The sequence below is a fragment of the Lissotriton helveticus genome, chromosome 5_1 (genome assembly GCF_964261635.1).
Source record: "Lissotriton helveticus chromosome 5_1, aLisHel1.1, whole genome shotgun sequence".
Taxonomy (NCBI): Eukaryota; Metazoa; Chordata; class Amphibia; order Caudata; family Salamandridae; genus Lissotriton; species Lissotriton helveticus.
The window spans coordinates 2030137828-2030156286 of NC_136065.1; the positions used below are offsets into that span (position 1 = coordinate 2030137828).

At 42.8% G+C, this 18459-nt stretch overlaps 1 protein-coding gene across 1 annotated transcript in view; it reads left to right on the top strand.

Annotated features, from left to right (window-relative positions):
* LOC144756208 (E3 ubiquitin-protein ligase TRIM39-like) overlaps positions 1-18459 on the top strand; it is a 303564-nt gene that overhangs the window by 117884 nt on the left and 167221 nt on the right. The window contains exon 5 of the mRNA XM_078645822.1: positions 2629-2738. Within this exon, the coding sequence (XP_078501948.1) occupies positions 2629-2738 (110 nt within the window). The remainder of the gene's footprint in view (positions 1-2628; positions 2739-18459) is intronic.

Genomic DNA, 18459 nt, shown 5'->3' on the forward strand with positions numbered 1-18459 from the left:
CTCAGTGGCTTGAGGGAGCACATCCGGAAGAGCTGGGCCCGACAGGGCTATATAACCAGCAAGTGCTCTGACAGCATAACTGCTCGGCAATCAGCTGGGAACTCTGATTCTGGCGGATGACCTAGTAACCAACTATGACCTACCCGAGGGCCAATTCCTCCCTTACCAGGCACTGGTGCAAACTTTGAGGACCTGTGGCCAGGAGGCCGAAATGAGCCCGAGAGACACGCAATATTGCAACTGCTGGAGTCCATGAGCACTACATGACAACTGGGTGAAATGGTACTATAGAGTATTATCAGGAATGGTCAGGAAGCAACTGATGACCATCGGAGGCCAATGGAAAACACTGCTGGGGCGAGAACGTACAATCTCAGAATAGGGTAAAACACTGGCACACTCAAGAGAGTCTCTAGAAACACGAGTCTGAAGTACACCCAATTTAAATATGCACATATGACATATTTGACTCCCCACAGACAGCAGGTATTTGATGGAGGAGAACCTCAGCCCGGCCCCAGATGTGCCTTCCTAGATGCAGATTTTGGCCACATGACATGGAACTGTCCGCACTTGCGGCTGTTCTGAAAAACGGTGATACTGACACTCCATACTGCGCTGGGCCGCACCCTCGATTACAACCTGAAAACCTGCTTCTGAGGCTGCTTTCCAGACCCCCGAAAAAGAAAGTGGGCTTCAAATTGATAGACTTAGCACTGGCATTGGTCAAAAGATGTGTAGCAGTGATGTGGAAGTCTGCAACGACCCTGGTGATAGCGACATGGGTAGGGGTTGTCACGGTCTGGGCTAGAGCAGAGGAGAGGGCTCTGATTACAGAAGATGCTTGTGGTGTCTGCAGACGCCCATTCGCGGGGCTAAGGCCAACATATTATAGTCCTGTAACATCCAGAAGAAGACACGGAGAGCGAGGCGGAGGAACAGAGTGCACTGGCTGGAGCAGCCGTAAAAATCTCTGCTTGGGACACTGATACATGCTGAAAGAAATCAACTAATTGCAACAGCCGAGGGAGACGCACTGCATCCCAGAGAGACAGAGTCATGGCCCCTGTGTTGATCAAAAGCTCCCAGTTAGTCACCCTACCTCTCACCAGGCAATTAATCAAGGAAAGGCGTGAGGATGGGACCCTTCCCCTCATGTCTCCCCGCACCCACTACAAACCTCTAGACAACCCATTCATTTACTTCCCTTAAGACCCCCTGATAATACCAAACCGGTTCTGGTGACGGATTCCTTAGACAACTTGTTTTATTGTTTGAGCTTTTCTTCTTTAGAAGATTCATTGTAATGGCCATTGCAGACTCCCTGTCTGGTACTATCGCTCAATTATAAAATTCCTGAAACTTGAGGATGAGGGAAATTAGCTTGATAATGTTGTTGCGACCACAAGAGACCATGTAACACTGGGCACCCTATGTCTTGCACTTAATTGCAATTCAACAAATTAAACCCCACATATGTCCACTCCACTCCATGACACATAATTCCACTTCACATTATACCACTCCACTCAGCATAATTCCACTCCAAATCACGTTATTCCATCCCATGTAACACTATTTAACTCCAGATAATTCCACTACATATCATTTCACTCCAATCTCCATAATTACACTTCCCACCACATAATTACACTCCGCATATACCCACTCGGCTATAAAACACACATTTACAGTCCACAAATTTCACCTCTGCACCATGTGCATAATTCCACTCCACATAATTCCACTCTTTACCATGGCTCATAATGGCACTCAATTCAACACAACACAATTCCACACCATGCAACATAATCAGAAATCACATATCACTCAACTCCACATAATTCAACTCCACTTAATTACACTCCACTCCATGCCACATAATTGCACTCCACATAAATTCAGTGTTCGCCACATAGCAACATTCCACAAAAACACACTCCGCACCATGCGACATAATTTCACTCAACACCACACAATTCCACGCCACAGAATTCAACTCCACACAATTCCACTCCACAACACATAATTCCACTACACGCCACATACATCCAATGGACACCACAGAATTTCACATCTTGACACATAATTCAACACCAAACCACATAATTCCACATAATTCCACAATACTACATGCCACTCCACCCAATGCCACTCTACATAAATCCACACCATGCAACCAAATTACATTCCACACAAATCCTCGCCCGCATCATGCCACATATTTACACTACTCCTATTTCAACTCCACACCACATACATTGACTCCTCTCTATAACACATGGCTAAAAGACATTGACTTTGACAATCCCAATAGTTCTCGGATTTCCAAGACCTATAGGCTTTGCCACTACTTTTTAAAATAAGCTGCCCTGACAGGAGCTTGAGTTTGTTATTACAGAAGTGCAGATTACAGCCCCCACCTTTGACACTGTCTGGTAACCATTGACTGTCCCAGGACCAGCAAAAAGTATCTTGAGGGAACAATTAGATCTGTAGTAGAAACCCAAACGCAATGTGGCAGTGACATTGTACAGAGTATGCTACACCTTGGTGTAGATAAAGGAAGCCTTGAGAGGGAGGACAATATGCTGAGGAACATTTACTGTATTGCTTTCTAATCCACAGGTATGGTAATGCGAAGGCCCAGAAACCTCCAGAAGATGTAGCTGTGGAGCGCACTCTGAAGAGCATTGGAGAACATTCCTCCTTACAGGAGAAACTCTTGGAATTAAAAGGTAAACAGACACCAGGTTGTCAGACAAACAACAGATAAGGGACAGTTGTTCATGAGAGAAACATGTGCACTGCAACAACACTCCTGCATCCAACGAAGAAGACTCCACACACAAGCAAGTGTGATGTCAAGTGCGGTCCTTGTTGTGTGATGGTTATGTAGGAGGGTAGTGTAAACAAATCTGTGATTGTGTTCAGAAATGATGCAGAGTGAGAAAAGAGAAAGTTGTGAGAATGAGAAAAGTAGAAATGGGGGAGCAGTGTTGCCAGTCAGTGGTGGCAGTGAAAGTATGATTGGAAAAGCAGCATTGTGAGACTGTACTGCTTGTAATGAGGAGACCTTCGAGAGGTTACTATATTTAAAATGAAGATCAGCTTTGTTCTTGGTTCCGTGTAGGCTGCAGGTACGTCAACAAATATTTTCTCCAGGTTGTATTTGGGGAATCGTCTAGATCAAAAGACTATTTCTGAGGTTTCTTTGAGAGAGTTCTCCATATCTTTCTTTGGAAATGCCATCTATTAAATGTGGTTAGCTGGATGGGTCCACAACACCTGAGAATATTTACTGCATTTTGAAATCAATGTACTCCTGTAGAGAGATCCAAGAAGGAAATGTTCCTTACGTGAAATCCCAAATATTTGAATAGGTTTCCTTATACATGGGATTACCACATAACATATATATTTTTAAAAAGACACTTTTAGTTATAATACAGTCCACTCTATATCTGAAATCTACATTGTGAGAACTAATTTTAGTTTTTTCATTTTTTAAATTGCCAAGCTAGATTTAAAAATTCAGTAATGCAGAACTTGAAGCCTGAAGATAACTTTACACACAAACTCCTTTTAAAACAAAGGAGGACCTGTGGGCAATGGCCATGGACAGGAGAATGCAATACAGAGCACTTTGATCATCTGGAAGCCTAGACCCACCTTGGCCTCTCAAAGAGCAACTCATAAAGCCACATGACAGAATGTAGATTCCACTGTAGAACCTCATGTGGAAGCAAGACACCTGACTCGCAACAGAATATTCTGACCTGCAGAGGCACAGGAGAAACAAGATGGTGGCTGCGCTGTAAATCTGTTTCAGGGAGCAAGTCCTCTAAGGAGAAGAAAGACCCAGATACAAAGAAGGGTGCACCTGATTCGGACACAGGTGCTATCGCCGCTACCAGTAGGACATCGGAGGTGGGAAGTGCTGGAAAGCTGGGGGCAGGCAAACCATGCTGAAGGAACGTTACAAAGCAGCTGAGCTCAGTGCAAGATCTCATCCATGGCATGCGCTATATAAATCAGTGAAAACTGACAATAACACACCCACTTTGGGAGTGATTCGGAGCCCCCAGAGTGTCACATGCTGAGTGGCACCAGGTTAGAAAGCAGCAAAACCAGAAAGGGGCACTTAAATACAGGTCTCTGGTGCCATGAAGCTTATGCCTATTCTAATGAAATGGCTGGTGAGTGCGCAATAGTTACATGTACGGTGGGAGAGGTTGAATTAGATATAGCATGATGGCCAGACTTGGGAATGCCAGAGTGGAATAAGACTGCAGGTGCGCAGTTATCAGCAAGTGGTATTGGCTTTGAAACCTCAATTAATGAAACAGTATTGGAAGCAGGTAGCAAACACTGATATGGGAATTATATATATATATATATATCTATCTATCCAACGAAAAAAGTTTTCCCACTCAGAAGAGCCACGACAGCAGGTAGGTACAAAATTTGTTTTATTCACAGGAAGCTGCAGCAGAGCGCGTGAAAAACCACCATAGTTTAAGTTTGCCTTTCAGTTTGCCTGACGCGTTTCATGCTCCACGAGCATTTCTTCAGAGGCAAGGCGTCCATTCACATGCTATGGTTTGTATTCAATTTATTCTTTCCACCTGCCCGAGTGGGCGTCGGCTCTCGCAGAGCCTGATGGTCCATGTAGTTTGAGTATTGCTCCAGTGAGCCACCAACTTGCTGTGATAATCCGGACCTTTGTAATCCACAGTGGGTCTGGGGATCATTCAAACTCACGCTGTGCTGCACATAAATCTTTCTGAAAAACTACCTCTCTGCCTGGATGCCGCCAGTCGGGTGACTGCAGCATAAACCACACCAATGCGGTAGGGCTTCTTCCACGGCCGGGACCAGCCGTAATACATCCAACGAAAAAAGTTTTCCCACTCAGGAGAGCACGACAGCAGGTATATATTACCTACTGGCGGTCGCCAGTAGGTATATATAGTTAGGATTTTTTCTCTATGGGATTTTTGAAAATTCTATGTCTAATAACTTTGGCGTTTGTGGACGGAATTGGCTGAAATTTTCAGGAAAATGGCACATTTTGTTTCTGAGCAGCCCTTGAAAATTTGGGGGGGTTTCGTCAAGGGGGGGCCGAGAAAAAAGGGGGGTCCCAAAACGTGTTTTTAACATTGAGTTTCCCATAGGGCGGTTGGCCTCACTTTTAGCCCGAACGGCTGAATGGATTTGCACGAAACTTGGCAAAATTGTAGGGACTGGTAGCCCGATGTGCCTTTGCTAGGTCTCAATATATGTGCTTCAGTGGATTTTGAGAAATTAACGTTCAAAAAAAGATATATATCTGTAACAGCGGACCGGGCAGCGCTCCGGTTCGCGGACTTTTCGCGGTACGGAGCTTTGTGAAGCGAAGCTGATTGGTTCTCCGGCGTCTGTGAACATTCCAAACAGTCCGTAGCGGCCGCCATCTTGTCTCTCGGTAGGATCGAGAGACAAGAGGAGGCCAAAGCGAAGGGGCAAATGACCATAAGGGGGCATAGTAGATCCTCACTGACCCCCTAGGTTTGATGTGGAGGTTTTAAAAGGGCCCCGCGGGGCAAAAAATAAATAAATAATAATAATCGAACGGCTGAATGGATTTGCACGAAACTTGGCAAAATATTAGGGACTGGTAGCCCGATGTGCCTTTGCTAGGTCTCAATATATGTGCTCCAGTGGATTTTGAGAAATTAATGTTCAGAAAAAGATATATATCTGTAACAGCGCTCCGCTTCGCGTACTTTTCGCGTTACGGAGCTTTGGGAAGCTGATTGGTTCTCCGGCGTCTGTAAACATTCCAAACAGTCCGTAGCGGCCGCCATCTTGTCTCTCGGTAGGATCGAGAGACAAGAGGAGGCCAAAGCGAAGGGTCAAATGACCATAAGGGGGCATAGTAGATCCTTCCTGACCTCTTAGGTTTGATGTACCATTTTGCCAAGTTTGGTGTAATTCCGTTCAGCCATTCAGGCTGTAGACGTGTGTAAATGTCCTATGGAAAATTGCATGGGGAAAACGCATTTGAAAGTGTTGAAATTTAGAACCAATTAAAATGTTACTTTGGTTTTGTATTTGTGTGTGATGAAAGTTAATTGGTTATGTATATATCTCAAATGAGAGGAAACCACAGCCATTTTGTGATACTACTGTCTGAGGTACATTTGTGAGGAATTTTTGGTGGTGAATTTCTGGTGTTTGATTTACACAGTACTAACACTTCTCCTACTTTTAAAAAGGTGAGTTGTTAATTTGTAAGGGGAACTATGTTGTACACTTGAAGATAATTTGAAAAATGTTTTCTGTTATTTATTTGCAGTCCTTCTGTTATACTAAATACTTGATAAAGTTAGTTTTATATTATGTATTACTAAAAACGATAAATGAAAGTGATTATTTTTTTCTGCAATTTACAGCAAGCAATTTCAAAATAAAATGGCTCACAATGAAGAGACCGTGGCAATTTCTTTTGAATTGTCCACTACATTGATTGAAATTGACAGCACCAATAATGAAATATTGTCACAAGGAGGAGATGACTTGAATGATTCCACTACATTGATTGAAATTGACAGCACCAATAATGAAATATTGTCACAAGGAGGAGATGACTTGAATGATTTTTTTGATCAATCTGTTGATGGCGAATTTATCGAATGTTTGGAGACCATAGAGTTACAAGAATCATCATTGCAGACTTTTAATGAGGAGATTCCAGATGAGATGATTGAAGAGGAAATTTCTGATGAGGACATGTTAGTAGTTCTTTCAAATTTAGAAAATTCAGAAGAATACATTTATATTTAGAAATCAAAAATTGTTTGAGACATTATTCATTTTTATTTTTAATTTATGAGGTTGTAGCGAAGTGATTGTAGTATAAAATGAGACTTATAGTATAGAGTGCAACATTTTTATGTTACATGGTAAGTTTACTCATATTTACTTCCCTTCTCCCACTATATTATCTCCAATGTGTATTTGACATCTCTTCTTCATCTCCGGCCTCCTTTCTCTCACTGTGTGTCTCTGATGATCTTATCGCTGCTATTTTGTGTAATTACAGAAGAGAGTAAAATAAAATAGTTCGGAACGTGAAAAGGGGGCAAAGTAGAGTACCCCTCACCCCCTAGGCCTTCTCAGGCGGTCCCAAAAGGATCAGTTTCTGCTTTCCTGAGAGATTATGGTATGAGTTCCATATACCACAATAATTTGCATTACAACATGCAAGATATATATCTCCTATTACCAACTTTTGGAGATATTCGCGCTAAGCGCGAATATCTCCAAAAACTAACACCTGCCCTGAGCAGTTCTTAGCCATGTTATCCAATGGGAGGTGGATAACATGGCTAAGAGCATTAGCTCGGTAATGCATGAATATCGCTGAGTTTTCAGCGATATTAATGCATTGCGGTCGTTTTTTATCGCATTTGCGATAAACCTTGATAATAGCAAGGTTTATCTTCGATAATTTCTGACGATGCTTAGCGGTAAAAAATTCGTTGCTAAGCATCGTTAGCGATAAATATCGCTTAACTTTGGTAATATGCACCAACGTCTGTTAACGTTCGATTCGAAGGAAATGAGGAAGTGTTGAAAAACATTGTTTGCGCCATCTTGCCTTTTTTGAAATGCCACACTTTTGTCGTGCACGGCAGCCATTTTAGATGCCTTGACCAGACCCACTCTCTGCACGCTGTCGATTCGTAGCATGGCTCCTCACCCTCGCAAGCATCTTCCCCAGGCACTGGTCACCCCCGCTCTCTGTGTTATGCATGGGCAATAAACCTCTCCCCATCTGCGCTGCTCTTCCCTGAGAATCACACTCTGTGCCCGCCCGACACCTCCCTTTCGCCCTATTCACTACCGCACCCTCTGACACTCCTCTTCCTCTGTGTCCGATTGTCCAGGCTATCAGCTAGCCCTGCAGATGTAGTTTATGGCCCCAGCTGTAAAGAATCACCCCTCTTCAAAGGAGTTATAGTAGATCAAGGCCCACACCCGATGAGATCCGTCACACCACACATGTTCCTACTATCTGAAAACCATCCTATATTGTGATTGGGGAGGGGACCGAGCCTGAAGCGGAAGATTCCAGGGATGACTCTTTGTACATCAAAGTTTTTACATTTATGTGTCACATTAAAAATATATAGCACTCCAACAAAGTAGTATGATTATAAAACTTTAATAACTTATAAATATATACAACAAAACAAAAACAGTAAAAACATTTAAACAACGAAGAGACCGTGGCAATTTCTTTTGAATTATCCAATACATTTATTGAAATTGACAGCACCAATCATGAAATATTCTCACAAGGAGGAGATGACTTGAATGATTTTTTTGATCAATCTCTTGATGGCGAATTTATCGAATGTTTGGAGACCATAGAGTTACAAGAATCATCATTGCAGACTTTTCATGAGGAAATTCCTGATGAGGACATGTTACTAGTTCTTTCAAATTATGAAAATTCAGAAGATGTTGCCTGGGGGTGGGTCGTCAGTAGCAGTCTGTTGTGCGAATAGTTCCAAGGCAGCAGAACGCGCTGAAATCTAGATGGCACGAATGTGATGTCTAGTAAGTTGCCGCCCAGCAAATAACGGCGTGGGGCGCCGCGGGGGTGAGTGAGTCCAGTAGGCACCACAGCTATTCTTACCGGCATTGCAGAATTACTGCTGGGGACAATGCCTGTGCTGTAGCAGGGTCACAGCAGAAACAAAAAGGATTCTGTTGAAGATGTTGTTGGTTTTCAATTTGAAAACAGTTCTGGTGTCAACTGCTATGCTAATGTAGTGGTTAATGTTTTGTTTTCTCTAGAAAATGTAAAAGAGGGGGAGGCAGTCCAAAGTTCTGGTAAAAGGGCAAAGGAAAGGATCGGTGGTTTGAACTATCAGTCAAAAAGGGGAGGGGGTGCAACAATTTTTCCTACCGGGTCACAGTGTGCTTTCACCGGAACTGAGGTTTGCAGGATTCTAGTAATTCAAAGTGAGGCTGGCGCCAGCATGGGAGCGCCGACGTCCCGCGGATACAGTTTCGTCACTCCACGGGCGATCATGGCAGTCATTCCCCATCGGGGGTGTCTGCGGGGGTCGGAGACTCCCGCGGCTCCTCTAGAATCTTCAAGGTCGTGGAGGACTACGGTGGTGGAGTCAACCAGTGACCGGGCCATTTCTTTATGCTGGGCCCGCTCTTGCCAGGTCGATCGCCATTTTGAGAGTTCGGTAGCTACTGGCAATCGCGGGGTCAAATGAGCGGACGGGCTCCACCCTGCCGGGCGAGACGTTGCAGCATCGCCACAGTGGAAGAACCCTTTTCCGGGCGCCTCGAGCGCTGAGGGTGCAGGTGGGAAGCCTCCACTGGGGAGGCGGGAGAGGCCTGTTCGCATCGTCTCTCCCTCCCAGTGCACCCCACGGCGTCTCGCTTGAGATTTGTTATGGCCGGACCAGGCGATGAGGACGAGGGGGGGGGGGGGGTCGGAGGCATGTGCAAGACATCCCCCCCCAGTGTTGTCAAAGCCATTATTCAAGAAAGAAGAAGTGTCCCGTCCGTCTTCGGGCCGGGCTTCCGGTGGATGTCGGCCGGACGCCCCTTGCTCTGGCCCCATGAACGGGTTCCTTGGTTTATCGGCTGCAGCCGGATCCCATCGGCCCCGGCCGTTGGTGACCGGACCGGTAGAGAATGTGGCGGGACTACCTGAAACTGTCAAGGGCCACCGCGGCCGGACTGGGAGAGAGAGGGGAGGGTCGAGGACACGGACATTCCCCCCCCCCTGCAACTCTCCAGCGTTGTCAATCCCCCTGGGCGGGTCCCGCTGGCCTCGGCCTCGGCCTCTCCTCCGGCTACACCCTACGTGATGATCTCCTGGCCGAGGCGTGGCAGCAGGACCCGCCTTATATGTGTTGCTTCCGGCTGGGCGTAGCCGAAAACCTGTTGCCCTTTGGAAGTTTCTAGAATGGGGCGGATGTCTGCTGACTTCTATCTTTCCCAGTTTGCCGTTATTTGGCCGTGGCAGGCGGTGGGACAGACACGTTTTGGGGCAGTGAGGGGCGATGTTTTCAGGTTTCTTATTACGGGCTTACTTCTAACGTTTCTTGTTTCTAGGACAATAATAGGTTTTATCATTACGTCTTGTTATCGTTTCTTTGTTCGTTGTTTAATAAAAGTTCATGTTCATCAGTGGCCTACTGATTTTCGTTTTCCTATTCTTTTCTTTCCAGGTTGTTTCATGCTAAAGTTTCTGTTAACAGGATACAGTGATCACTTCGTTATTATTGCATATGTCCTTTTCACTAGGGGTGCTCTCTTGTTGGGCCAGATGACCTATCTCTAGTAAATGGTCCGGGTGAAACAGGTGCATCAATGAGTGGGGAGTAGATAGGCATGACAGATTACAACGGGGGAGAAAGGTCCGCATTACCTACCCTTTCACTACTTGCAAAGATTTTCCTACGTTTATTTGCAAACAGGGAATACCTCCAAAAAGAACTAATTCCCAAACAGTCAATGTTCGGACAATCAATCAATCAATGAGGAATGAAATAGGTACGACGTGTTAAAGGCTTGCGTTACCTACCCTTCACTATCTGCAAAGGGAGAGAGAATATTCCTATTCTTCCTCGTTTGCAGGCAGAGAAGATCCTTAAGAGAACCAACTTCGAACAATTCAATGCTCGATTCAAACAATCAACAAGGGGTACTGTGAACACAAATGAACGCCGCTTATGTACATACACATTGCTATTTTCAACAGGTTGTTCCTAATGTTTCTATTTTAGCGAGGTCAAAAAGAGATCCCATTAGTGGCCTACTGATTTTGCTCGATTCCTTTTGTTTTTTTACACGATTTTTCGCTATCTGCAAAGACTAAACAGAGTATTGCGACTCTGTGCTTGTTTGTAAATAGAGAATGAAACAAAGAGAACAATCAATCAAATGGAGAGAGAAGCAGGCACGACGGATTACAACGGGGGCAAAGGCCTGCGTTAACTACCCTTCACTATCTGCAAAGAGAGAGTACTCCTAATAGAAATGAGGGGTGGGGGGCAGCATTCAAAGCAGATCAGTGTGCATAAACACGAAAATGTTTTTACTTACCACGTACTTGACATTCGACAGCTTATGATATTTGCTATTAAAAAACCATTGAAATTCACTGAAAAAACCATAGGTTATAGACCATATATAGTTAGGAATTAGCATTTACAAAACCTTGAAAATTCACTGAAAAAACCATAGGTTATAGACCATATATAGTTAGGAATTAGCATTTACAAAACCTTGAAAATTCACTGAAAAAACCATAGGTTAGAGACCATATATAGTTAGCTGGACATTTTATTGACATAAAACCAATGAAATTCCATATATAGTTAGTTGAACTAACTATATATCGCGCACCCGCAATCCACTGCTGATGATGTCACATATTACATCATTCATGACATGGTCAGTGACATCACTGATGACATCACTGATGACATCTCAAATGACATCACTGATGACATCTCATTTGACATCAATGACCACATCACTGATGATATCATTCATGTGACAATACAATGCATCTCCTCACATTTTAATATAACCTCTGTTTCACCCAGTGTTAAATACAGAGTATAATTTTTGAAAACATTGACACACCAATACTAGTTACTACATACGCCCTCACTGATTGCTACGTCTACACACACCTTCACTCATTCACCCATACAATAATTCATACATACAATCACTCATCTTTACAACACTATCATATGCACTCATACACCTATACAGACACTCACAGTCTGCCACTCATCCATGGAGTTACTCACACACCTAGTCAGTCCTGTAAAGAATCAATGACACTTCCATTTTCTTGTCTATACAGTTAAACATAGAGCACCTTACATTTTCAAACATATACTAACACATACTTACCTTCTTATACAATCATTGATACAAGTACACATTGATCTGCACAGAGTCACACACCTCCCAGCTAGCCACACACACACTCAGTTTCCCATACAAATACTTGGGCAATCAATCAATAACCCATATAGTTACTCATATAGCTACTGATCAACACATGCAGCAGTTTACAGAACAACAGACATAATGATGCACAAATTAAGACAGTTTAGTCACTAACCCATGCACTCAGTGAGACACATTTAATCACTCACTCATACAGTCAGTCATGCACCTACTAAATCCTTCGTCCAGACACTTACACATCCACTCATTCTTCAATATGTAAGACATATTTAAACTTTACAGAAACAAAAAATCACTGGATGTTGTCATCAGTGATGTCATCAGTGATGTCATTTGAGATGTCATCAGTGATGTCATCAGTGATGTCACTGACCATGTCATGAATGATGTAATATGTGACATCATCAGCAGTGGATTGCGGGTGCGCGATATATAGTTAGTTCAACTAACTATATATGGAATTTCATTGGTTTTATGTCAATAAAATGTCCAGCTAACTATATATGGTCTCTAACCTATGGTTTTTTCAGTGAATTTTCAAGGTTTTGTAAATGCTAATTCCTAACTATATATGGTCTATAACCTATGGTTTTTTCAGTGAATATATAGACGACCATACCCCAACAGAAGAGGAAGAGGCAGAGGGGCTGCAAATCAAACAACCCCCGCCCCAGTGTCCGAAAAACCCGCAGGGCCAAGCGGAGAAAAGCGACAGTACCCCCTTCGCAATCGAAATCCGAGACCAACCTAATTGTAAATCTTTCAGACTATCAACCAACTGAAATAGAACGTAGTGTTCTAAATAAAGGGTTGTCATTTTGTCCGGAAGCCCACTTCGACTACACAGAAACGAGGATTGACATCTACAAATATATCAGGAAGCTGAAACTAGCCAAAATACATGCTGGAAAACAACATGAACCGACACACTCACAAGAAGAAATATTGGATGAAATCCAGTTCAACACCATTGCCGAAATACCAGACTTACGAAATTGCTTTGAATCATTGTTCGACACTGAAGGAATGTCACTCTCGGATACAGAAATGCTGGAAGAATTAAACATTCCGACAGATGAGAGGCCGACAACTGGGTTGAAAAGAAAGTCACGATACTATCCAATACTATCACCAGGAAACAAAATTGACCTGTTCTCTGAGGCTATCACGAAAGAATTGGATAATCTATCGAAAGTGAGGAATAGCAAACGTGAAAATCTCTCAAAAAAAGAGCGGGAAGCCATTAAAAAATTAATGGATAATGATCAAATTACGATAAAGCCGGCTGACAAGGGGGGCAATATTGTACTAATGAAAACCACAGATTACAAGTGTGAAGCCATGAGACAACTCAACCAAGAAAACAACTATCAGAGACTAGAAACAAACCCCTTCGCAAATATGAAAAAGGAGGCACAAGAACTTTTGGAAATGTGGCATGCAAAGGGACTAATTGACGAAGAGGAAAAGAAATATCTAACTGTTGATCACCCTATAACACCTTGCATATATTTTCTTCCGAAAATTCACAAAACTTTGAAAAATCCTCCAGGGAGACCGATTGTCTCATCGTGCGGTTCACTGTATGAGAATATGTCAAACTACGTGGATAAATTCCTAGCCCCTATCGCCCAAAGTCTACCTTCATACATCAAGGATACTGGCGATTTCTTGAGAACTTTGATGAATGTAAATTGGTGCCCAGAATATCTCCTTGTGACGATAGACGTGGTGTCGCTCTACACCTCGATCCGACATGAAGTCGGGATGCAAGCATGTGAGTACTACTTAAAACAACGCAATATTGTATACCTAGAACATTCAAAAATGCTGATTACCATGATTAACCTATGCCTGAAAAATAATGTATTTCTCTTTGAAAAACAACTTTACAAGCAAATCTGTGGGACTGCCATGGGCATTTCTCTATCGCCGAATTATGCCAATATAACCATGGGATGGTGGGAGAAACATGTAGCCTGGAATCAAAACAACCAACAAGATCTTGACCGAATAATATTATGGGTCCGGTACATAGACGACCTTTTTGTCATTTGGAATGGCACAAATAAACAGTTCCAAAGCTACTTCAAAAAACTTAATGAAAACGATGTGGGTCTGCAATTCACATGTAATACCAGTGCGCAGGAAATAGACTTTTTGGACACTAAAATATACGTGGCCAATGACAAGCTTGAAACCACACTATTTCGAAAGAAAACAGCAACTAATAGTGTGTTGCATGGAACTAGTTTTCATCCCAAATCCCTTCTGGAAAGCATACCATATGGCGAATTTACACGCTTAAAGAGAAATTGCTCGTTACCAGAGGAAGCAGAAAAAGTAATTGAGGAAAGCAAAAACAGGTTCAAATCCAGAGGATACACAGAGAGGGTGCTAAGTAAATGTAAAAGAAAGATTGACTTAAAAACCAGAACTCAAACACTAATTGAGCAGAACAAAAAAACAGAAACTGGCAAGTCTCCAAGGTTTGTAACCACATTTAATAAAGAGAGTGGTCATATTGCAGGCATCATGAAAAAATATTGGCATCTCTTGCAAGGAGATCCCGATATAGGCAGTACCCTCGGAGAAGCGCCGCTGATAACTTATAGAAAGAACACATCCTTGAAAGATCTGTTGGTCAAAAGTTTTTTCCAAGAAAAACAAAAATCAAATTGGCTGCAAAACCAAAGAAAAGGTTTCAAACCGTGTAATTCATGTAAAGCCTGCAAAATTGGAAAGAGCATGAAAGAAATACAGGAACCTGATGGAAAAACACTGAGAATTGACCAACAAATCACATGTTCATCAAAAAATTTGATATATATTGTGGAATGCAAATGCGGCATGAAATATGTTGGATGCACAACCTGCATGTTAAAAAAACGAATATTGGAGCACATCCGAGCGGTGAGAAATTCTAACATGCAATATGCCACGGCTAAACACCTTAGTCTATGTCAAAATGGTGACTGGAGACAGATGCAGTTCTACGGAATAAAAATGTTGGAGAAATCGGAAAGAGGCGGGGACACAGTTCGAAAACTCCGCCAAATGGAATCAAAAATGATTGTCAGACTCAGAACAAAGCATCCGAGAGGGATGAATTTCGGAGAGGACCTGCATGTTCATCTGGATTAATGTTCTTATTTATATGGGTACTATACCCAATACTTGAGACTAAGAAAAAGATCATGGGTACCAAACCCAATAATAAATCAAACATAGCCACAGTGAACGATTTGTCACTTGATTGTAACAATTATAAAAGCACACTAAGTCTTTCTTTTGTTTTAATGTTTGATTTTCACGTTTGAAACTACATATCCCACAATGCCTCATAATTGGCAATTTGTGGGAATATAAAAAGCAACACTGTAGAGGGACTAACCAACCGTGAGCAAGGCCAGTTGTGGCTGAAACGCGTTGGTGGGGTGAAGTCTAATAAACAGACTTAAAAAAGTATCCTGGTTGTGCCGCCTCTTTTGTATGACAAGAATCTTCAGGGTCAGGATCCGACCCCTGGGCAGAGCACACACTGCAGAGCGCTCTCGACTGGCTTGGGGATCCCTTTGGATGTCGATATATATATATATATATATATATTCATTGAAAAAACCATAGGTTTCACACGTTCTAGTTAGCTGAACATTTCTCTCATACAAAACCTTTGAAATTCCTCTGTTATAGTTAGCTCAGCTAACTATAACTTGCACGCAATGCACTGCTGATGACATCTCAAATTACATCACTGATGACATCATCCAGTAAATGTGTGTCTTTCTGAAAAATACATATTTTTTATATATGTATATCTAAAGGTAAATGAAAGAATACATGGGTAAATAAGTGTCTAAATGGATGGTTTTTTTGTAAAATTGATTGTATAACTGACTTATTAATAGGGCTCCCGGTTTTATGGTATTTATTTTTTTGCCATTTCCGTCTGTATTTATCCATATTTATTTTGGGGGCATTTTTTCTGTATTTATTCACATTTAATTTTGCCACAAGCAAAAGACTATGCTACAGCTAGTATTTTTCCACATTTATTTAAATTGACAATGTACACATGCGCTCACTTAAACTAGCGATTTGTTGTGGCTTTAGAAGTGCTTTAAATGGTCCGGTACTGAGTAATTTGAAAAGGAGAGTACCTGTGCTTCTCAGTTCTGCTATAAAAACACCTTAGAATAGAGTACAAGCACTTATCAGGAGCAAACATGTGCCAGCGCTTCTGTATTTCCATCTAAAGCCAGGTAGAAATCTGCCTTCAAATGTCTATGGTTTTCACGCAGAAAGTACGTAAGGTTACCTGTATTGGTGGTGTTGTGTTTATGTGTAGCTAGACAGACAGATAGATAGATTCCAAGCTACACACCACGTGCCCTGAAAGTTACTATCTCAGTCTAAGGTTCACCAAGTGAAAATATATGCTAAACCACTCTAGGGTGATCCCAGCGAGCAGAATAAATTGTCTTATTCCACTCCATCCATGTTTTCTCACACCCACAGCAAAGTTCATTCTCAACCACAGAATGCTGTGTGAAATTGGTATTCCACAGCAGATGGCCATTTTTTGACAAATTGTACTAGTCATACTTTGTAGATGGCAGAAGAACTGCATTTGATCAGCCTCATGAAATGCTTCATCACATCAAGCTTTCCTTTCAAATTTAAAATATAGACAGAACTCCTCGGGTGAAAAATTACCTGATGCTTGTTAACAGAACAGATGCCCTATCCAAGGTCACCGAGCTAAAATAGAACAACCTCCTAGTATCAAAATAGATTGAAAAGAAAAGGTATAATTTTTTACTATTGGGGTCAAAGGTTGTGGGATTTCATCAAGTGAAGTAAAAGGGCACCACTCCTGATTAAATGGAAAAAAAATAAAGAAATGCAAAATGCCTCTCACCGTGATTAAGGTAAAATGATAGCGTTAACTTCCTAAAGGATAGTCATTTTCCTTATGTTTTTTACATTTCAAGTGACGATGATAACTGAATGTTTTAATTGTCTATAAACTATCTGTTTTTTCGTCGTCAAGTCGAGGGTGCCATCCCGTTTACTCTTCATAAAACGGTAGTTAAGAAAACGTTTTACAGACTTGCACCTGAGATTTACCTGTGCAAGACATATATTCTTCTGAAAGCAATACTCCCGAGCCCCTGATATCTCGCCTTACTTCTGTACGCCCTCAATTAGCTTGATTTGACTACATTATCACAATACAAACCAGTTTTTCTTAGTGACGTCGAGCAGCAATTTAGTCTTTGTTTGTTTCCCCAATTAATTTCTCCACAAACAACACCAACATTCTTTAAGTCTTTTAGTTAAACAAAATATAATTGTCCTTTGCATATTCCAGCTCCAGAAAGTAATGTTACGTTTTCACAAGCTTGCAATTAGTGTTGAGCAATCTTTTTTTTTTGTTTGAATATTTTTATTAAGGTATTACAAACATACGCCCCTCAAGGGGGGGGGGTGAATACATCAGTCGATCATGTGCTCAAATTATATAACCTACAGGGTTACATAAAATTCACCATGAGAGAGGAACAGTAGAGCAGATACGCCCACCCAACCCATGACGTGAATGGATGAAGCAAGGTGCACTTTGTGACTTGTGGGAGCACCGCTCCGGGGACTAAAGGTGTTGTGCTAGGAGCTCATCCGAGTTGTTCTGGTATCGTGTGCGGGCTGGGGGTGAGTGGGAGTGATGACCCCGTGTGCGTACATGCAAACCTTCACGGTTGTGCTAAATGCGGGTGCACAAGAGAAGTAACAAAAGAAAAACGCGTGCGTGTCGGTAACAAGGTACCGGCTAAGCGCTAAACGTAGAACTATGGGGGTAAACTTTTCCTAGATGTATGAGTGGTAGGATAACGCGTGGCGAGATAGCGGGAGATTATGGACGCTGTGTGTCGAGTGCGCGGGGGGATGCAGCTCGAGGGCCAGAAGTCTCAGGGGATCCCAGGGGTGGAAGGGGGGCCCATCCGGCCCGGGGGCGATGGATTGCATCGACGATGGGGCACGAGGGCAAGCAGTCAGGCCTGGGGGGGGGCGAGGGTTCAGTGTCGGGTAGACAGTCAGGGGGAATCAGGGCATCGCGGGGAAGCGCGTGTATGGCGGGGGGACGGCTCCGACGTGTCAGCCTGCTTAAATTGTATGAGCAGTTGTGCCCATTCATGGGAGATGGGGTGTTTTGCGTTCCCTGCACCTCCTCCGCACATATCTCTGCCTCTGCAGCCCCCCATTTGTTTACTGCCCCAATCCAGGCCGCCACTGGGGGACCCGAGGGTGCTCTCCAGTGCATTGAGATGGCTCTTTTGGCCAATAGGAGGGCGAGGGATGTGAAGCGCCACTGCACTTTCTCAGTTTTCTTGCGCTTGTAGAGTCCCAGTGTGCAGACCTCCCAGGAGTCAATGTGCGGTAGACTAA